General features: G+C 39.2%; 3 protein-coding genes across 4 annotated transcripts; 1 reads left to right on the forward strand and 2 right to left on the reverse strand.

Annotated features, from left to right (window-relative positions):
• Nucleotides 1–89: 89 nt before the first annotated feature.
• On the reverse strand, nt 90–9,831 carry phf10 (PHD finger protein 10). The gene is made up of 12 exons (XM_088992743.1): nt 9,630–9,831; nt 9,030–9,139; nt 8,558–8,688; nt 8,341–8,424; nt 8,124–8,248; nt 7,891–8,040; nt 5,892–6,001; nt 5,506–5,644; nt 4,869–5,006; nt 2,324–2,432; nt 1,104–1,292; nt 90–1,030 (listed from the first exon to the last, which is right to left on the reverse strand). Exons 1-12 carry the CDS (start codon nt 9,699–9,701, stop codon nt 936–938), a joined length of 1,452 nt encoding a protein of 483 aa, XP_088848869.1. The 5' UTR covers nt 9,702–9,831; the 3' UTR covers nt 90–935.
• Nucleotides 9,832–10,524: 693 nt separating this feature from the next.
• Nucleotides 10,525–16,488, forward strand: rab4a (RAB4a, member RAS oncogene family). Of its 2 annotated transcripts, none has more exons than XM_088992746.1 (8): nt 10,525–10,671; nt 11,618–11,698; nt 11,939–12,053; nt 13,292–13,354; nt 13,473–13,627; nt 13,719–13,814; nt 14,140–14,266; nt 15,299–16,488. In XM_088992746.1, exons 1-7 carry the CDS (start codon nt 10,656–10,658, stop codon nt 14,253–14,255), a joined length of 642 nt encoding a protein of 213 aa, XP_088848872.1. In that variant the 5' UTR covers nt 10,525–10,655; the 3' UTR covers nt 14,256–14,266; nt 15,299–16,488. The 2 variants fall into 2 exon arrangements, with proteins under 2 accessions (XP_088848872.1, XP_088848871.1); XM_088992745.1 differs by having other exon boundaries at nt 10,546–10,743.
• ccsapb (centriole, cilia and spindle associated protein b) lies at nt 16,121–21,180 on the reverse strand. The gene is made up of 5 exons (XM_088992744.1): nt 21,029–21,180; nt 19,900–20,277; nt 19,747–19,818; nt 19,286–19,509; nt 16,121–18,546 (listed from the first exon to the last, which is right to left on the reverse strand). The coding sequence occupies exons 2-5, from the start codon at nt 20,213–20,215 to the stop codon at nt 18,364–18,366; spliced, it is 795 nt and encodes a 264-aa protein (XP_088848870.1). The 5' UTR covers nt 20,216–20,277; nt 21,029–21,180; the 3' UTR covers nt 16,121–18,363.
• Nucleotides 21,181–21,646: the final 466 nt, after the last annotated feature.

Here is a 21,646-nt window from a genome sequence, read left to right on the forward strand (position 1 = left end):
GCATCTACCTGACCAATACCAAAATGGAAAGTTTTACACATCTCAGTCAATAAAAAAAAGATGCATGACAGACCGAGGTATTAATTATATCCACGTTTATTAAAAAATAAAACAATTCAGTGACTATGACATGAACAAATGATCTACTACCACTAAAGTACATTTTCTAGAAAAGTAGAAAAATACATTTTAATTTGCAATTCAAATTTGCAGTCAGAGACATCATTACTTTAGGTATCGTGAAAAGTTGTACCTAAGACACACGTTGTAATAAAACAGGACAAAATAAAATACAGACGCTATATTTCAAAAGATCACGAGCACCATGATAGAATTCAAGACATGTTGGAATAAAAATGTGCATCAAAATAAAACATGATATTCATTAAACTGACTTTTCATTTTTAACCAGAAGATTAATAAAAGCACCAAATGTTCAACCAAAACAGCTTTGTTGTTTATCGTGTACCCGTTTTGTTACATAAAGATAAACTGAAGAGAGTGACGCTGAAATCAAAGTCAAATGGAGTTGATGTAGTGTTGAAACAAAAACGAGTCCAGCAATTTTATAACTGATGACAAAATAGGAAATAAAATCTCAGTTATCAGTATCGCATAATATTAAACCGCTCATATGATCTGATTTTGTAGTTATTTTCATCCTGCTAAGTAAGTTAGCATTTGGATACTTGTGAAAGGCACGATAATCAATTAGAACTGTTGAATTATCTTGAAGCAATTTAGGTAAAACAAAATGCACTGGTTAGTTGGAACCAACAGTCGGAACTCCAGTAGAGTTTTACAGAAAGGGACAATTCTGGTCGTTGAGCCAACTGTTGTTGTGTCTATTGCGCTCTTAAGACACAGTACCCTTTCAAAATGGTCAATGAAATCCCATCTATCATCTAATAAATTGAAACAGCGTTAAATTTTAATCATTTCTGAGCTGACTTGGCCCTTTTCAGTGTTTTTGTTCCGCTTTTCTTGGGTGTGTTGAAATCTTTGTCGCATACCTCACACAGCCAAAGACCTGAAACATCAGTTTAAACATTTACTCAATGCTATACAAGGGCAAATAAAGAGCAAGCTAATAGACAAATCACCTGTGGGGATGGAGTCCATCCCGACGCAGAAGGTGTGGAAGCCTCGGTCACACTTGTCGCAGAACATCATCTCGTCCTCATGGTGGGGCTGCTGGCACACGGTGCACGTCTTGCACTCCATGCACTGCCAGCGGTATGTCCGGATCACACGTATCAGCTCTGTGCTCATGTCCAAGCAGGACGGGTGACCTGCATTTAGTGACACAAGACAGTGATGAGACACACACCTGCAAGAAGCTACAGACAAAAATAAACCAAACACACTTCCAAAGTAAACACCACAGTGACTTGAGAGGTAGGATGTCTTATAATTGGGAGACTTAAACATGTGATAATAAAAAAAAAAAAAAAAAACGTAATAAAATAAAATCAACACTACAACATATTTGTCTGTCTATACCAGCAACAATGTGAGGCAGACCAATGAATGAAATGTGCCTCCACTAGATGGCAGAAGGTATCTGTGTTGGTATATAATCGAACAGGTCCAAAATTCAATAAAAGGTTGCCAAATACTGACTTTAAAACCTAGTTAAGAACATCGAAGGAGAAGCATAGAATAATGACAGAGGATTCACTTAGTCTGGCAGTAACTACAAAATATGACTGCTATAGATAATGATGATAATGAAATGCACCTAAACCTCACGTTTCCTAAATTGTTTAACAGGAAAAGTTAGTATGGATAATTTTTGGGGGGCGAGCAGCTTCACTTTTTGCATTTTAACATTTAACATTAACAAATCTAACATTAACATTTTACTGTAAACTTCATCAATTTTCTTGAAATATTATCCTCAGATTAAATCACAATTTAAATTTGCTCTGTTCCGCATTTCCTGAACTTACAATTAAAAATACATACCAAAATTTGGTCCCTCCATCGGAAAACATCATGCACTGCCTTCATATCAAAAAGTACTGCACTTAAACCAATCATAAAGAAGACACAATCATTTAAAAAAAAGAATAAAAAAAACAAGAATTAAAAAATAAATAAATACAACTGTTTGAAGACCCCAATTTGAAGAAACCGTGTACTACCTGAAAGGAGAGTGGCTAAATTATACTTTCAATAAACTGTTCAACAGAAATGTCTCAAATACAACAAAATTGCAGAACCTGTAGTCTCCCCACCTACAAACAACTGTTCACCCCATATCTGGAGGAATTTAAGTATGTACATGTGTGTGCTCATGTGTGTGTGTGTACGTACTCACCACTATTATCACACTGGGAGCAGTGAATGAGCGCCTCAGGTTTGCCTCGCTTGTTGGCCTCCTTACCCTTCTGGCAAATGCCACATATAGCATTGGGAATGACCTTCGGCTGCAAGGCAGAACAATGCTATAAACACCAGCACAGCATTCTGCAGTCATGTTCTGTATACAGTAAAGCCCAGTTGGATCATGTCAAGTGTTCCAAAATGCCCAATAAATAAATGCAAATTTTCCTGTATAAGTTGGGAGTGAAGGAGCATTCTAATGAAATGTAAGGTAAAAGATGCTGGAACAAATCCACAACATAGTGATCCAAATAAAACAACGGAAAAAGTGTGTTGATTGAAGCCATGGAAGATCAATTTTCACTTTGATGTTGAATTTTAGGGAGGTCTCCATTTTGTGAAAACGCATTGTTTCCCATGTCGGACATTATTACAGCTTGAAAAAAAAATCTTAAAAGAGGACTATACCAACACTAGCTTTAATATAACAATTAATGTGACTGAAACTTGAGAATTACATTTTCTTGTTGGCATAATTCATTTACATTTTATGATTTAGAACACCGGAATCAAAAGATCCAAGAATCCCACCTCGAATGGAAGTACAGGAAATTACTCCATTTAACATCAGCTTTGTATCATAACTTGTTTTTATTCATAAGCCGTATTGTGAAAATATCACATTATTCATAACACTTAGTCCAAAAACATTGCATATACTTGTAATGTCAACTGGAGCCAGACCAGAGCTAAGTAGTGTTTATATAACCTTCAACAGTCACTGTGAGATACAAAATCTGGGGACACCAAATACGTATTTTGAATGAATAATAAGCACGTAAATGTGTGTGTATATACAGTATATGCAACTCAGAGGGAGGTGCACATTAATTTGTAGTTATAAAAATATTATTTTTTGAGGACTTTTTTGAAAAATAAATATTTCGCATTACTGTACTCTAGGTTGTTTTGCACTCTTTTAAAAGAGTGCACGGACACATATTTTAGCTGCATGTCACATAAACTAAGTAAAACATGTGCAAAAACATGACCTCATGTTCATACTGTATTGTCTAATTTTCACACAGTCAAACAGGACCATGTCCACACTGAAAAGCCAGACTGGACACATATTTGTTTCTTTAAATTTGTCATTTAAAGGCTATTTAAATAAAAAAGTTTGTTTGGCACAAATACAACATTTTGACTAATTTGATATATTGATAGCTTTTTGCTTAAAGTCATTATCAAATACAGTGGACCACTTTGTTCTCATAGGTCGGTCCCCAACGATTCACCTTTATTTTTTCCCCTGGAAAATGAGTAATAGTGGGATATTCACGCTTTTTCAGGAAATTTGGGTGGATTTGGGGTTAATTTTTCCCCACAATGTAATTATAATAGCCGTCAATTATACATTGACTTTGGCTAATGGCAGGCTAACAGTACAACCCCAGCAAATTGTAGGAGTCCACTATATGTAATAAAGACCAGAGGTGGGAAACCTTTTTTCCCAGGGGCCATTTTGTTTTAATAAAGTCCTTTCATGAAAGCCATATTGGTATACAAATGAGAAATAAAATTGGATACAAGTATTTATTATTATTATATACAGTAGATCAGCATCTCAAAGAACCACAGAATTATGAGCATTTAGCAGTTAAATATTTATTGGCTTCTTTTTCTGGAGATTCTATATTATTATTATATATATATTTAAAGAAATGTATTGTGAGCCAAATCAAATACTCTGGTGGGCTTTATATGCTCGGCTCCTTGCTCCTGATTTTGAGAGACAAATTGATATTTCGCTTTCTAGCATTTGAACTCAGTGTGAACAAGGTCAGCATGTCATCGCCTCACTGATGCACATGCGTTGTAATACAGCGCTCTCTGATATTTACCCACAGACCAACAGTACTGGACATGTTAATACATAGCATATCTTTAACACCAAAATACACAGTAAACATTTAAGTGTTTGACACACTTCAGGTATACATGTCAAAATATTCTCTACTTTTAATATTGACTACTTTTTAAAAGCAACCACAAAATGAATGTGTTATCTTTATCCATGTTCCTTTTCAAAAATGAAAATGTAGCAGCTAAAAGATCTTTTGACTTGTCTTATTCGTACTTTTTTTTAAGAGACAAGTGAGGCAAAAAACTGACGACATTCAAAAAGGAAAAAAAAAAATTGTCCATACGGGAAAAACAAAAAAAGTGCAATGCAAAACAAACTGATTTGTTCCTTTCTTATTGCTCACAGTCTGCTGGAGGAGAAAAAAAAAACAGTCATGTAGTAATCCTAAAAAGTGACGAGAGGAGCCTCAGCGGAAATATGTGGGCAAATGTGTGTGCTGGTTCCAACTGAGACAAACTGAAGAAGCTGGAGAACAAGGTGAAGAAAGCTAAGGGAAGGGATGTCGGGATGGATGGAGTAAGGAGGTGGTCGTAGTAGTAGAAAAAGGAGGAGGAGGGGTAGAAAAGTGCTGCTGCTGTTGTTGGAGGAGAGTTCAGGTGGTTTTGTCCTCTACCTTGTACCCGGGGGTGACTTTGTGGGAGTGGCGCTGGCTGCCATCTTTGCCCGGCGTGGATGTCCTATCTTTGGTCTTGGATTTGTGGCCTCCGCCCTCGTGACTTTCACCGTCTGATGTGTTGCCTGAAGAACTGTCCTGCACATACACAGTATAATGTGAGATGTGCGCCATCAAGTCTGGCCATATGGAATGAAAATAAAATATCAACAGGCAAGACAGTTTATTTATACACGCTTTCTTACACAAGGTAACTCAATGCCAATCACACAATCAAAAAAATCTGAATTGAATGCATATCCGAGTTTGGGTGATTACAATCCAATTTCTCCCTCTTTGCTTCTAGAAAAATAATGACAGTGACATTAATTAAGACATGTATGGCTTTTACTTTTATTCTCTTCTAGGATTTGTTATAGTTCTCCCCAAACCAACCAAGTTATGAAAAGATGACAAAAATAAGTCAGTCTTCTTGGTTCAACTTCAGAAAAAAAGATGCAGCAAAATATAAACAAAGTCCTTGACAAATTAACATTAAAAATGTCATTAAATGCTCGGGTTTGGGAGTAGTTTACTCCACACCCAAATTGATTTGATTGTGTATCTTATGGATACATTTGTGCCCAGTCAAACTTACAGAAGAGTTTTTGTTCTTTTTGTCATCCTCTGCATCATCTGAATCAGGTTCTGAGTCCAGTGCAGGCAGATCTGGATCCAGCGGAGGTTCAAACAAAGCTGTGTTCAAAGGCAGGTATCGTAGCTCGTTGGGAGAGTACCTGTTAGACACAATACACTGTGTTTCAGGGCAAAGCATACAAAGAGTAATTTCCACACAGCCATATGTGACCATGTTAAATCTTTCAGAATCTCAAAAGATGGTGTGGTGGAGACTTTAGCGTGAGGAAAAACTTGCTTGAACGCCGAATGGTATATCAACACAGGCATGCAATTGGAAATGTTGGACAGGCTTGATAAATATGGAGTTAGTTGAGGTGAACTGTTGTTACTAGAGGAATAATCTACCGTTTGTAGTAGTCTTGGAACTGCCCAGGTATTAGAGCAACAGGGTAGGGTCCAGTTCTGGTCAACTCTGGAGCGAGCACTTTGAACCTCCCCTGTGGCACTTGGATAACCTGAGACAAACAAAATCAAACCAAATAAATTCAAGACTCATCAAGGAAGCATTAGAAACAGAATCCCAAATAATAGATACCATTAATTATTGCATGTGAGAAAATATGTTTCACTTTTTATTATGAACGATAGCACTTGTGACCAGCAAACCAATCAATAGAAAGCACTGGCGATATACAGTGTAACAGTGGGATTGCAGGAGCCATTGTCACAATGTATCGTGGCTCCTGAGCGACTTGGAAATTTAGCAACTACCATGAACTTTTGACAAAAATGACAAATCAGTCTTCACTTGCACAAAAAGCCAGCAAATAGCTAAGCAACAACAGTGAGACCTCAACTTACGAACACCTTATATTACGAACTTTTCATCTTACGAACGTCAAATTTATGAAAATTAAACCTTATAATAAGCACTATTTTCATATTACACATCCACCAAGGCTGGAACACCAAAGCACACGACCTTCGGATCTGGCGGAGTGATCTTCGGCGGAAGCACACGACCGAACAGCGCTCCAGCCGGCGCTACTTTCCACACCCCCTCTCTCTGAATTCACACGTCCATTGCCTCCGAGGAGCATTTTGCAGATAATTTAACGATTACGGGACCGGAAAATAAACACCACAGGCTCGTGTTCAGCCTCAGTTCAAATGTGGTGCGTTACTATGAATAAATTGAAGAAACTACCAGCCGTACACGTCTACTCTGCTCTGTTTATTTGTCATCCAAGACTTGGGGTGCGTTCAGGTTCGAGAATAGCGCACGACTTCTTATGACTCTAGGCTGTTTGGAAAGCATTGTCTAACTGAATGAGCAGGGACAAACACTTGCCAACGTTTCTGTGTTGCTACACTTGAACCCTGTCAAGAGGGGGTGTGTCATGGTAAGCCAATCAGAGCTAGTGTTTTCACACACACAGGAACAGCGTGTCAATAGTCACGCTAAATTGTCACGTGCGAGTTGACAGCTGGGGCGGGGCCGCCACTCGCGACACTTCAATTTCATTTCATTTCAACGAGTCACTGTCACCGCACCAGTGACATGATTACGACAAAAGTTCATCGCTGTGTCTTGTGCTGGCAAATCCAACAGTTTGCTTTGCACGAGGTGATTGTTAGACGCGATCGCGTAAGTTTGTTGCTTTCCGGTTTCCGATCGCGAGTGTGCCATTTTGTTCGCCCCGCCCGCCTTCTTTTGTCGCGTTTTATTCTGCGTCCGTGGAATCATCGGATTTGTGCCTTTTGTTGTAATAAAATCTCTGCCAGCACCTACGGGACTCGAAGTGAATGCAGATGACATCGAGGAGCTTGTTGCTGACCATAATGAGGTCATCAACACAGACAATTTGATTTGCCTTCAAGAGGACAAGCAGAAGCAGGCCATTCAGCAGTTGATGTGCAGGCTTTTATTGAACAGTTGCATCCAGAAAAGGCTATGAGAATCATCAACATGATGAATGATAATGTGATGCCTCAGTTTTGTAAGACCTTACAAGTCAGAAAGCAACAGGTGTCAATTAAGAGCCATCAATAACCATCACAAATGTAAATAAAGTGACTTTATTATACAGTACAGTGTATTTCTTTCATTACAATACAATAGCACATTTATTATATATAGGATAAGGTAGGTTGTGTGTAGTTTTAAGGCTTATTTAGTTGAAAAGTAAATTTTATGGAACCCCTGGAACGGATTATTCCCATTTTAATGGTTTCTTATGGGTTTTTTTTTTAGATACACACTTTTCGCCTTACACACTCTGTCCGGGAACCAATTAAGTTCGTAAGTTGAGGTCTCATTGTATCAATATTCATGAGTGTTCCAGCTGACCATTGTGCATCATCATGAATTGGGCTCATGTTAAATTGAACAAAGTAGACTTACATGCGTCTGGAGGTCAAAATAAGCCCTCCTCTCTTCCATTCGCTCCCTATTGAAATTACTGTTGAACTCGGCTGCTTTTTTGGCCGCCTTCTTGATGTATTCAGGAACTTTGCTGGCTTCTACCTTCTGAGGGTTCTGCTGCTGCATTTGCTGCAACACGAAAGTAGACGTCCACCACAAACATACAGTATGACCATGTGATTGTGCATTTTCATTCCGATTTACGCACTTACAGAGTACTCTTTAGCTATCCGCAGTCGCTCACGCTCCTGGAGTATAACCGAGTACTCTGAATGTTTTGCAGGATACTCTTTTATCATCAGGTCTATCACCTCATCACTTCGTAGAGCTGTGAGACCTGGAAAATAAAACAGACCACATACACTTTGACCATATACTGACCATAATCCTCATATTGAAGTGACTGTATAATTACGGGATGCTTCCTACCCAGAGTGCATTGTGTCTCAGTGATCACATTCTGCTCACGCAGATAGAGTTTCTCTTTATGTGATAGGTCCCTTCTTTCCATATCTGGAAAAAAGTAGAAACACAAATGAAATATCTACACTACTTTACTTTGACTTTCATTTTTATTTCAATGATTCTTACATCAAATAATCCACTAGAACATTTTACCAAAGCGGAAACAGATTCCAGCTCATACCAGGGTATTTCCTTTTGAAGGACGTGACACCCAGGTACTCGCTGACCTGCTCTTGCAGCATGTAATACTCTCCCATATCATCTGCTGGCCACTTGTACTCGGTTAGGTTCTCCGCTGGGAAATATGTTGATCTGGAATAGGTGGGTGGGAGAACCATCATTACAAAAAAGCTGTCCATATTCAGACATGCTAGACCATGGGTGCCCATTACGTCAATCAAAATCAGCTGGTAGATCGCGGAACGGTCTCAAGTCAATCGCAAGGGGAGTAGGGAACAAAAAAAATATTTGTGTGTGTGTTTGTGCCTGCTAAGAATAATGTACATACATTGCACCCTAATCATCCTATAAGTTTCCTCTGCACAGTAACAGGTCTATTGCGCTGGGTTGGTTGATCGAAAATTTGAGCTTTGGCTCAAAATGTTTGGGCACCACTGCGGCAGACAATTTGTAAGAAGTACAAGCAAACACACCCGATGTCCTGACTGGAAGTGTCACAGCTTCGTGAACTGTCCCCTGAACCCATTCGTCGTCTTTTAGGGGGCTGGCTGCCATCATTGGACTCCTCTTCTGTTATATCCTCCTAAAGCAATACAAATTTCATCACAATATAAAATGTTTGCTTAAATGTCCTCTATTGCTTATGACCCAAATTTTCAACCCTACTTTCAAAATTATGTTTAATCGCACTTAACGTTTCCCAAAATGCAAACGATAAATGTGTCAAGATTCGATGAAGCCCATATTTTATATAACATAAAACAGCTATTTGAAGTGGGCATGACTTAAATTATATCCACTTTATATGAGCTGGGCTTTTCAAACATTCAATGGTCGTGAAAACAAAGCATTATCAAATACTGCATTTCCCAACAAATGCCTTTTGAAGGCAAAATGATATATATTCCCCAATGTGTGTTATGGTGCGATGAAAACAATGGTATTCATCTCGCATACATTGTTTACGGTAGCAGCCCTTAGCGTGCTAATTAGCAATTAGCTTAACATGGAAATGCATCGCTCCCGAAACAATAACCTTTGCAAATGACCTTTTTAAACAAAATGTCTGCTACCTTTAGGGACTGTGATCCTGGGGTAGCAGGATTGCTGTCGCACGGTGGTCTCGAGGTGAGCACAGCAGCCATGTTTCACTATTTTGTACTTGCTGCTTTGCTAGCTGGACGCTAGCAAAACTAGCCGCGTTTTGTATGGTTTTCTAGCGGTTCATGTACGTGAGATGCGCCACACTGCCACCTCCGGCCCTGGAGTTCGGCATAAGCCTGCAGTGTATTTAAATATAAATTTGCTCTCAAAGCATTGTTAAAAAGTTAAATCCAAACGTGTCGGGTTTTCCTGAATAAGAGTTATTCGAGATGAGATGCAAATATATATTAGTAAAGAGTTAACCAAGTAAGATATATACAATTGTTTGTTTTAAGGCGACACAGTTTGCATGTTGGCCTCACGATACAGACGTGCGGGGTACGAATCCGACTACGGCCATCCTGTGGGCAGTTTGAATGCTCTCTTGTGCCTGCGTGGGTTATCTCCGGGTCCTCCAGTTTCCACCCACATTCCAAAAACATGCATCGCAGGTAAATTTGAAAATCAAACTACATCCTGAACAGTCGCAGGACACATATAGACACAAATAACCATCTATTCAGGGTACATTTTAATCAGAATCAAAATAATCTTTATTGCCAAGTATGTAGAACACACAAGGAATTTAAAGCAAAAACAGTAGAGAAAACTAGTGTATTATGTTTTATTCCGAAATAACATAACGTAGAAAGTAATCATGCAACGTAATCTTAACCCTCCACATTAGAAAAGCTCCACATATTTTGAACTCTGTCCTTTGCTTAAAAGTAAAACCATTGAAAACGACGCAATGAAGGCTGTTGTCTCTCGTCAGCCAATAAGCTTTTATTTTGAAACAACAAAACACGAACGGGAAGTCAAAGGAGTAACACGGTTGCAATCCGCGGAAATCATCAACGGGACTATTTTGCTTCACTTAGCTTAGCTCTCCATCTGTCAACCATCTCAGACCCTGTCTAGATTCATCAGTACTGTTTCGTAACGCCAAACTGGCGATGTCAGAGTCTTACGGTAAGGTGTCCGTTTTGTTGAATAGCCACAGTGGACGCCGTCATGTCGTCTCAAAGATGGGAAAGGGGACAGGTGTGTCGAGGGGGCTTTTTACCCCCCCCCCCTCATTCGTAAATAATTAGCTGACATGCTAACCTAGCCACTGGCAAAATGATGCTGACTTTAAAATACCATGGCAACAGAAGTCACAGTTGACGACGTCATCACAATGCAAAACTCATTAATCTGAATCTAATTAGATAAAAATGTCATCATTTCTCCGACTCTTGTCTTTATTTACAAATTACTGCTATTTTTAATGTCTTGCCTCTGGACTTCAAGTGCTGTTACTGGATTGCCAATGTTTTTGACGTGAGTAATTTCACAGACTGGGTGTGTCCGGCAAGTTTATTCGATCCAAAATTTTCAAAACACTTGGCTCACATTTCTGAGTTTGTTTCAGATCTGTGTGGAATATACCCTGATTCATGTTCCTGTGTGGTTTATGCTGACATTCCAAAAAGCTAGTTTGGTTAACTGCAAGCTAAATAACCAGTGACCCCTAAAATTCATAATCTGCCATCGTGTCATCAGCAACAAATATATGCTGTGTGTATCCCTCCACAAAAGACAATTTTACATGTTGCACAGATGCAATGATTTTCTATTGTAGTGATTCCTTTTGGTTCATCAAATGAAAACCGATTTTCAGATTTGAATCATTTTTTGTAACGCCCTGAACAAACATCCACATCTCCATACACATTCTTAATCTGCCTTAATAAAACAATCTCTCCCCTATACTTAAAAATGAGTAAAGCATTCACCATTTTCTTTGAAAATGACAGCCGCTGCATAACAATTTTCCTTTTTCTTTCTGCTATCAGGATGAATTGATACCCCGTAACAATTAATGTTCTGTTGGATTTTCAAGTGCCTGCATTTCTTTCCCTTTTCCCTTTTTTAGATTTCTTGTTTAAATTCCTGGTCATTGGGAATGCTGGAACCGGCAAATCATGTTTGCTGCATCACTTTATAGAGAAGAGATGTAAGTCAGAGATATTCTCCTGTTGCAATATTGTTTTATTGTTTAAATAGTGCTGGGAAAGGCAATCAACAAATTAAAAAGCAATATTTGGAGGTCATCATTTTTATCATTTTAATGGTCATCTTCAACTTCATATAAATCTTTTAAATCGGCTTCAGCAACTCCTTTCTTTTCTGACATATATTTGTGTGGTATCTTCATTACAAGTTGATGTTTTAAGAGTTCATGCTTTTTTTTCAGTTAAGGATGAATCAAATCACACAATTGGAGTGGAGTTTGGCTCTAAAATCATCAGTGTGGTCAATAAAATTGTCAAACTGCAAATTTGGGACACAGCTGGACAAGAGCGGTTCAGGTAGGGCATTTTTATTTATTTAGTAATCAACCGACAATACCGTGCTGTCATTTAAATTGAAGAGAGATTTTGCTTTGGAGCACAAGAGGAATTTGCACCACTTAAAGGACAACCAACACCACATTTTTGTTTCCTAACTGACATCAGAAAAACGTTGTATAGCATCTAAAATACCCAAAACACGCAGGATGATATTTTTAGTCAAATGCAAAACATCAATAAAAATGAGTTAAAGTGTCTAAAAACTACTTCAAATTGAACCCGGAAGTGGCCAGTTTCAGAAGGTCCTGCCCCCTTGTTCGTGGTGTCATGCCAAGACGTCTTGCCTTGCTCGAGAATCAAAACAATGGCTTCAGATTCGGAGAAGATGCTTTCTTGTTACTCATCCAGTTATGAATATGATTCAAATACAGTAAAGTCTCGTTATATCGATATTCAAGGGAGTCCGAAAAAATATCGATATAACCGGCACTATCGATATATCCGACCTTGTTTGCATGTAATTTTCTCCGTGCGTGCATAGAAATAGTATCGATATAACCGGGACTATCGATATATCCGATATCGATATAACGAGACTTTACTGTAGTTCTGAAGAGGAAAGCATGAATGTTTGCAATCGATTAAAGAAGTCCTCCCGTATGAATTCGAGCCGCCAGGACAGAAATGTAGCACCCAAAAAATGCAGAAGATGGCGACTATGCTCCGTGGAAATGGGCTGATTTATCTCCTGGGAATTTTTGTCAGCGAATATCAAATAGTTGTCTCGGTGCAACACACAACAATTCACCATCACATTATTCATGTGTTTTCCTTCTAATTTCTAATTTCTAATTCTCATCAACACGGATCAAGACGAAGTTTTCAGACCAAACAAAGTACCGCAAAATGCATTGTGTGTCGCTTTCTCGGTCAGGGGCGTTCCTTCCGTGACGTGACATCAGGAATCGTCACCAACTCAAAAACAAAACTTCCTGAATATTCAGCGCAAGTCGTAAAATGTAAAATAAAGCTATATGCGGTGGAATCTTTGTAAAATACGCTCAGTAGAAGTCATTTGAAGCGATTTTACAAATTATGGACACAACATGTCCGGAGGCGTCGGTTGTCCTTTAAATGTATATGTATTAGAAACAGCGCGTAGCAACAGATTCTAATAAAATAATACACTTGTCTTAATGGGTTTAGGTCCAATTTGGACGTGACTATATTCTAAATGTTTCTTGTTTTTTTCGAAGGTCAGTGACCAGGAGTTACTACAGAGGCGCAGCGGGAGCCCTGCTGGTCTATGACATCACGAGGTAACCATGAGGCGCCATTTTGTTTAATTCAAGTCATTCAGGCATATCGGAAATCATTTTGAGACTGCCTTCCTCGCTGCTCTCGTGAGTCACGTGTTGCCCCCCCCCCCCATTGCAGTCGTGAGACCTACAACGCTCTCACCACATGGCTCAGTGATGCCCGAATGCTGGCCAGTCAGAACATCGTCATCATCCTGTGCGGAAACAAGAAGGATTTGGATGCTGACAGAGAGGTGACCTTCCTGGAGGCGTCACGCTTCGCTCAGGAGAACGGTATGTTGATGTGACAGAAGAAACTTTTGAGAGGAAATATATTTTTGTGCATGTTAAATATTCAGTAGGATGAAAACATTCTGTGTTTCAGAACTGATGTTCCTGGAGACCAGCGCTCTGACAGGAGAGAACGTGGAAGAAGCTTTTGTGCAGTGCGCTCGCAAAATTCTCAACAAGATAGAATCGGGTAGGTGCTCTCATTGTTATTTCGAATCACAAATACTCACATTACTGCAGTGACCCTCCTGTGACCATACACTTACAACGTAATGGCCAAGATAATACATCAATCAAAATCTCAACTGCAGTTGACTTTTCCACTCTATTCATTGTTTGATGTTGCACAATCTTCCACAGACGATGACAAATCGGGAAGGGATGACTTTATATGATTAGATGATTTTGTGTGATTTTAATTTTCGGCCCGGGAGATAATTGAGAGTTTTTCTCATTCTGATGTGCGGGAACATCCATTCATTTCCTCTTTCTTTCCCTTTAAATTTTTATTTTAGGGGAGTTGGATCCAGAGAGAATGGGATCCGGCATCCAATACGGGGATGCTGCACTGCGCCAACTCCGTTCTCCCCGTCGTGCTCAGCCACAGGGCACCCAGGAGTGTGGCTGCTAGTAGGCTCACAGGTAGTCGGCTTGTGATGCAAGCATGTGCAGTGGTTCCTTGATTTACAAGAACGTTCTGTTATAGCGGCGGGGGCGTAACCTGAAATTCGACCAACCTATTCAAACATGTTCGCTAAATATAATATAGATGAAAAAAAGGGCTTCAATAGAAAACAAAATTGAAAAACGGCAAGGTAACTATCATGCCACATTATTATTATTCTTACACTATTGTGCAAACAAGTTCATCATGCATTCTTCATTAACTGAAAACTTGATTAAACCGAGGAGGACTTCTATGTGGAAATATGTTCTTGTTAGTGAGTTGCTAAAAGGTGTAGATTTTATTTTGGGGTAATGTTTTTACCTAACGTTATCATACGCCTGTGTAAGCTCGTAGTCGTACAGGAATGGTCCATCGATGAAAAGGTTTCCTCAGCGGCATCTGTACTTCTTTGAAGGTGTCGGACGTTTCGCTTCTTACCCAAGCTGCTTCATCAGCAAACTAAAGTCTTTTGCTGGTAGTGTCGGCCCTACATATATCCCTACTGTCCAGACATGGTGGTGCCGGACTCTGCTATGATAGGTCCCTGCGCTCGGGTTGGGGGAGCAGAGGACCACTCCCTGCGGCTACACTGATTTATTCTATTATCCTGACTGATTACTTCTATTGTCCTGCCTGAGAATGAGGTCTACGACTGGCCTGATTTCCCCATTTGCTCTGGTATCACCTCATCAGCATAACTAAGCCTATGTTGCCCAAGAAGTCTGTTATACGAACGAACCAAATTGAACCTCACCCCACCATGGCGCTTTAGTGAAAGGTTTTGCTGTTTGCTGACGAAGCATCTTGGATAAGAAGCGAAACGTCCGACACCTTCAAAGAAGTACAGATGACGGCTGAAGAAACCTTTTCGTCGTTGGACTAACGTTATTATTTTTTTTCATTAGACCATGATTGTCGACTGGTTAAATGGGACTGCAGGATGTTCTGCTCAGGGTAGAAAGCAGCATGAATTTTACTCATTTTATCTTTAAATGTACGTGTTTCAGATGGGATATTGAAGGCATCAACAGCCGAGTGGAATCGAAAACACTTCTGGTGACACCTCCCAGACTTTAACGCCGAACCTTTGTCGCCATGGCTGCAGTAGCCAAGAATCTGAGAAGCCTTCCCAGCCGGCCCCTCCCATTAGCAGAGCTCCTTGGTCACCACACTGCGTCCACTTTTCCACGACCCTCTCTGTGCTTTATCCCTGAGGTAGAACGCTTGGCATCTATGTAAGTAAAATAGTGTGTATGCCAGCTCACCTGTATTTGTGACATTACCTCTCTTGCTGTTTACATCTCACGCCCCTTGACATGTACGCCTGCACCCCTTTTGGCGAACGCATCTTATAAACTGTACAATGAAACTGTATATAGAGCTTGACGCATGTTTTCTTAAAATATAAGATAAGGAAACCTTTATTTGTCTCACAATGGGGAAATTTCCAATATCAATACAATTTTATTATGAAGGCATATTATTGAATTTGATATCCTCGCGCGCTTCACTCTCCTGTATTCTCATCATATTGAGCTATGGTTTATCCAAGCAGTATGATAGACTGCCGATTGTATATTTTGTAAATGGATAGCGCCGGTTGTAGTTGCACTCAGTAATGTAAGCAAGATTCTTCTTATTCTATCCTACAGCCTATCTGATGTGTAAATTAAATACATTGTGCAGTTGTCATTCATCATAAGCAACATATGTCACTGTAGCATGTTTCATCCAAAGGATTTAAAGAAAGATGTCCCTCACTATCTGTGTTGTTTGTTTACATGACTTTTGACTAGACTGCTGTGGTTAAAAAAAGTAGTTTTCATCAATTGTTTGATTTTTTTTTTTTTGTAAATTGCCCTAAGGGTTTATGTTTGCCTCCAAAGCTGATTGTTTTAACTGTATTCATAAGGTTTAATTTGAAGAATTAGCCATGGCGTCTTTTTTTTGGATAAACATTCTGTATTTCATTTTACATAGTCCCTGTTGTTAAAATTTAAAGCACATTATGGAGAGAATAATTTGATATTAAGAATATTACGTAAAGTTGAATTAATCTGATAGTGGCATTGTTTGCTTAATATCGGGTTGTCTTGCATCTTTGTCATCACTTCAATTCCTGAATTTATACATATTTTATTCATGTTGCTGTTATGAAAAGCATATGTTTTTAAAATAAAAACGCAAATTCTGTTAACCTTTTTCTTTAATCATACATGACTTGGTGGGCACAAAAAAACGGAGGAAATGGGTGCAAACGGTTTATTTAAAATTTGAAAGGTAAACATGATGTAAAAAATGGAACTTCTAAGTGCATTGTGGTTGTGACAGCTTTCATCACAATAACATCTTATTCATGTTCTGAAGATGAGGTGACAAAGGAAACAACACCTTGTAACTCAAACTAAACCAAACCATTCAATTCAGACTTAATATCGGCACCTCAAATACAGTACAGTACTCAAATAACAATGAACATTCTTCACTGTCAAATCAAGTTTAATGGAGAAAAGAACTTCTAACAACAATTTAAGCAAGAGTGACAAATGTTCAGATTCACCTTAATGATTGTCAACCGTCACACTATTTCCAGTGTGTTAATATTGCACAAAAATTCACATCTTTGTTCAAAGCTGTATTTACAGAATCATGCTGGTATTCCACTTACAGCACAAACAGTAACACCTGACTTCAATATACTAAACAAAAAAAAGATAATTTTAGCTTCTAAACAAAATTTCATTATATGGCACAGAGCTTATTAGCCTTCCAAGTGTCTTTTTGTGAGAGTTGATTTGGCTTATGTCCATTGTCGAATTTGTGTCAACGTTGGCCTCATGTTAAAATGAAAACGATGAAAAATCAAATAGACCTAGTGATCGAAACACCTGAATAAGGTTAATTTATAACCCTCCTGGAGATAACCACTGCAGCACCTGTACATACACATCCTTTAGACAGCCTAAAAACAGTTGTGAAAGCACGCTTTGCTCTTCTCAACAAAAATTGTGCTGTACACCAGTTTGTCTACAACAGCAATATGTAATATATGTAAACCTGAAAGGCAGGCATTTTTTTAGTATTGACAAAGACAAATTATAGTATTATTACATGTTTGATATGGGATATACATTCTTAGTGGTGATCACAATCTCATGACAAAACTATCAAAAAGTGACTTTCTAAATATGCCCTTGTGTTTTTAGTGGTCATGTCCTCATCAGGCTTGCAAGTGAGCCCAAGGCGAACCAACCAACACAGAATTGGTCGGCTTGAATACATAAAAATGAAGACATATTTACACTTGCATTCACACACCATGCACAATTTAAACAGCCATTAAACCTAACAGGCGTGTTTAAGGAATGTGGGAGGAAGTGTGATGCATGGGGATAACATGCTAACCCCACACAGCAAATCTAGAACCGTGATTTGGACCCTGTATTTCAAAACTGAGGCAGGCGTGATAACCACTAGCGCCACATGCTGCCTTGTAACAGATCTAGGAAAGAAATAGGCCCTTCGCTTGTACAGTTTTAAAGGGATTGGATCTATATTCTGTTTGGCTTTAAAATTCTCATTTTAATATCTGTATATAGACATTAGAATTACCTTATGTTACTTTCAGTTTCGGATGGATGAGTCTCGTTATTCTATCGTATTGGGCTGTAATCCGCTTTAATGCAAAGTATTGGGTGTTTATAAAAGATGTTGATACCAGCCACCAGTAGTTGGGGCAAATCTGGCATAAAATATGTATGTATAATCCTTTCCACGGGAGCCGTTTGACATGAGGGTAAATTATTCAAAACGACGCAAAATTCACAATTATCTGTCGTTTAAAATGTAATTTTATTCCAAGTCCAAGTTTTGTTAATTTGTAGTATTGCTGAGTACTTAAGATTTAATACCTATACAGTATTGATATTGGTCACCCCCAAAAAATAAATAAATACAAAATAAAGAATTGCCATCAAATATCCTTATTTTCAATGACCTATGAGCCATGGAACCTGCTTGGCTTAGTATTATTACGTTTGTGTGTGTGAATGGGTGCGCGAGTGACTATATTTCATCGAGAGCGAGCAGAGAAGCAGCGCATGTACTCAGTGAGCCAAGGGTTAAACTCAGGCGGAACCCTCTTTCTGACTTGCTCCAAATCAGCCGACTTGGCTCTGCGACGCTCGCCTCGCTGGGCCTGGACCTGTCGCTCTGCTTCCCGTCTGGACTTTGCCCTTAGAGCTGATGCGTGGATCTACAAGCAACAACAAGGGGTCAGGCTCTCGGACCCTTGTAATATAAAAAGTCTTTAAGGTCCTTCATATACTTGTATGCTCTTTTTTAACCAGTTGGATATACAGTTGTACATTACTAGTATATTATTTGCACTATTAGAATCAGAATCAGAAAGCCTTTAATAGTCCCACAATGGGGAAATTTTCATTCTAAAATTGAAAGGGGTGGGGATGGGAGAAAAAAAACAAAGTATTATAGGCTTATAGAAATGTCTAGTACTACTAGTGAATCATTATGTGTAAACTAAGAGTTAATATCTAGTGCTACCAGTTCAAATCTAGCACGTTATTAGTTGCACACAGATGAATAAGGAAACATACTACCATATTTTACTGTGTATAAGGCGCACCGGAGTATAAGGCGCACTCGCAATGAATGTTGTATTTTCAAACTTTTTCCATATATAATGAGAACCGGACTATAAGGCGCACCTTAAATGAATGAAAAAAAAATCCAAATATAATATATAAGACGTCTGTGTATAACATATAAGAATTTTACAAATATAAGGCACATCAATTTAGAAGGCGCTACAGTAGAAGCTTGGGTTAAGCACTACTTCTTCTACAGGGGGAAATGGAGTCGGTGGCTGCTGACAGTTGTTGCGAGACCTGTTGTGGTTCAATATTACTTCACATATAATGCGCACCTGCGTAAAAGGCGCAGGTTCATCTTTTGATAAAAAGAAAATGCATCACCTCATTGGTCGAACAAGCAGGTCGTACGTTGTGTGTCTTTCTGCAGGCGACGTCAGCATCCTTCTCACCAGATGCATACAGAGCAAAAGGATGTTTGCTGTCCTCATTCGGAGGCCGGGCCACTGCTGTTTTTTTAACCCGCCCGGCACACTTCAACTTGGGAAGCTTCTGTAGTGTTGTCTGCTGTGAGGCTTGAGCTGCAGGATCTTTTTCATGGTGAAACACTAAGCATAGAGAAGCAGTGCACAACCTCCAAAGTCACACATGTATAAAAGTGCTTGTACATTTTTTTTTCACTGTCGCAGACTGTATCATAGGCGTCTTGGTTGTTAATTATCTAATTTCTGCATTGTGTATACAACGTAATGCAATATTTATGACAACGTTCATATTAACAGAATTTATTAGTACTGTATTATCTTATTATGGTTCGTGGGTGACCACGTGTATTCTTTCAGTACCTGCTTGTGGTTGCTGGTGAGTAACACTTTTGTGTTTACTGACACTCTGTTCTGCCCCCTGAGAATGGCAATCTAACAGCAAAGAGAAATAATTTAGAGAGAGCGAGACAACAACCATGTATCAAACTTTGGAGGTTTAAATCCCCAAATTACGTTGTTCCTCTTGCTCCAGGATGGGAAGACTTGGTACATCAAGCTGGGCCCCTCGGCACTCTTCCAGCTCGACCCCTGTAGGCTCATCACCTTTTTCACAACACTGCGCTTTGCTCTTGTCGGCCTGAGGTGAATTTCCTCCAGCTGAATCCGAGTCGCTATCGGATCCGCTCCAGAACCAGGGGTTGTGCGACTGCTCCAGAAGCCTTCGAGCCAACCTGTACTTCAGCAACTCCTCATAACATTTCGAGTAAGTCTCCCATTTTGGGTCTTTAAATTTCTTCATGTACTCCGAGCGCATCCTTTTGGTAACCATCTTCTTCCCTTCGCAGATAATCACCTTCGCCAATAGACGGTCGAGCAAGAAATCACACGAGTCTAAAAAACATTGTTGTTCTTGCTGCGTAAATTGCTCACCCAAGATGGAAAATGGAGCTCTTATTATTATGACTATTTTCTTTAAGGTAGGCTTCGCAGTCGTTTATTTAAACCAAAACAGATGAGAAGATTTCAACCAATGGCGTAGAAGCCTGACCTCCAGACTCCGCCTACCTTTGCCTGGCCGGATATGGTTTGTGTCAGTATACGAAAAAAAAACTGACTTAAAAAATAACAAAATCAAAATTTTTGCACGAATCCAATATTATACAATACTATAATTATTGTAAATGAAGAAAAAGAGGCAATCAGGTGTGACACGACACGTCGCGAACGAATGACGTCTCAGCCTCCTCCTCTTTATTGGGTGGAAAGATTTAAATGGCGGTCAGAATTACATTACAGTGTTATAACCTCAGTTCTTTACATTAAAATCCAAAGCCGTTTTACGCTTTGTTTGGCAAAACCAGAGTAAATAACTGCGTTATTAATGCAAAAAAGTAAGAAATGAAAATTATTTATGCCTTTAGAAAACATTTTCAAAAATTCAACTACTGTATAATGGATGTCCGTGCTATTTATAGCAATCTCAGTGCAGATAATCACCTGACCCCTTACGTACACATGATGCTAGCTGTCAGTCTTGTTAAGACCCTACATTATTTCTGGTAGCAGTAGAGTACGTTGCAGTAGAACGTCGCGGCTGTCTAAGACTCTAAATCGGTACACGGTTGGTTCTAGATGTACTTACACTCGGCTCGGGTTTCACGCAAGCAAGGGACAAATGGTGTTCATGTCGGAGCCGCCTGTTTCGAATACTCCTCATAAGCGCCGCCCAGTCAGAGACGTCTCTTTAAAAAGCCAAACACACTACCAGCAACAGGTGGCTGATGTGTCACAGGCAACGATGCATGCGGCGAGAGCAACGATAATGATTTGTCGGATGAATAAAGTAGTACAAATGTAGATGTTTACAATGATTACATGCAACACCAGGATTTGCTGCTAACAAGTAATGCACATACAAATATAGAACAATTAATAATTAATAATAATACCTTTTATTTATAAGCGCCTTTCAAAACTCTCAAGGACACTTTACAGTCACGTGCTAAGATTTTTTTACTGCGCAGCGGCAGCCATTCGCGCAGCGTTTACTTAACCCGGAAGTAACACAAACTCACGCCACGAATATGAGTGTATATACAGAGAGACAATAAAATACGTACAATACAATTGACAATTAACTGCATCCTGTGACAGAACGCACGACGGTTCTTGTCCTTAATCTATACACTGCATACATAAATAATATTTTTGTAAAGACGCATTTTCAAAAAAAACAAAAACAAATCAAAACTAGAAACCC

Source organism: Hippocampus bargibanti, linkage group LG03 (genome assembly GCF_051943395.1).
Source record: "Hippocampus bargibanti isolate YZ-2025 linkage group LG03, ASM5194339v1, whole genome shotgun sequence".
NCBI classification, from domain to species: Eukaryota; Metazoa; Chordata; class Actinopteri; order Syngnathiformes; family Syngnathidae; genus Hippocampus; species Hippocampus bargibanti.

Excerpts from the sequence above, each read along its gene's own strand:
- phf10 (XM_088992743.1), bottom strand. The coding sequence starts at position 9,701 with ATGGCTGCTGTGCTCACCTCGAGACCACCGTGCGACAGCAATCCTGCT. Across the intron at positions 5,645-5,891 it reads TTCCAAGACTACTACAAACG|GTACTCTCCCAACGAGCTAC; the intron begins GTAGATTATTCC and ends TGTGTCTAACAG. Across the intron at positions 1,031-1,103 it reads GATGGACTCCATCCCCACAG|GTCTTTGGCTGTGTGAGGTA; the intron begins GTGATTTGTCTA and ends CTGATGTTTCAG.
- rab4a (XM_088992745.1), top strand. The coding sequence starts at position 10,656 with ATGTCAGAGTCTTACGGTAAGGTGTCCGTTTTGTTGAATAGCCACAGT. Across the intron at positions 13,355-13,472 it reads CTGGTCTATGACATCACGAG|TCGTGAGACCTACAACGCTC; the intron begins GTAACCATGAGG and ends CCCCCATTGCAG. Across the intron at positions 13,815-14,139 it reads TCTCAACAAGATAGAATCGG|GGGAGTTGGATCCAGAGAGA; the intron begins GTAGGTGCTCTC and ends TTTTTATTTTAG.
- ccsapb (XM_088992744.1), bottom strand. The coding sequence starts at position 20,215 with ATGGTTACCAAAAGGATGCGCTCGGAGTACATGAAGAAATTTAAAGAC. Across the intron at positions 19,819-19,899 it reads CCTGGAGCAAGAGGAACAAC|ATTGCCATTCTCAGGGGGCA; the intron begins GTAATTTGGGGA and ends CTTTGCTGTTAG. Across the intron at positions 19,510-19,746 it reads TCACCAGCAACCACAAGCAG|TGTTTCACCATGAAAAAGAT; the intron begins GTACTGAAAGAA and ends CTCTATGCTTAG.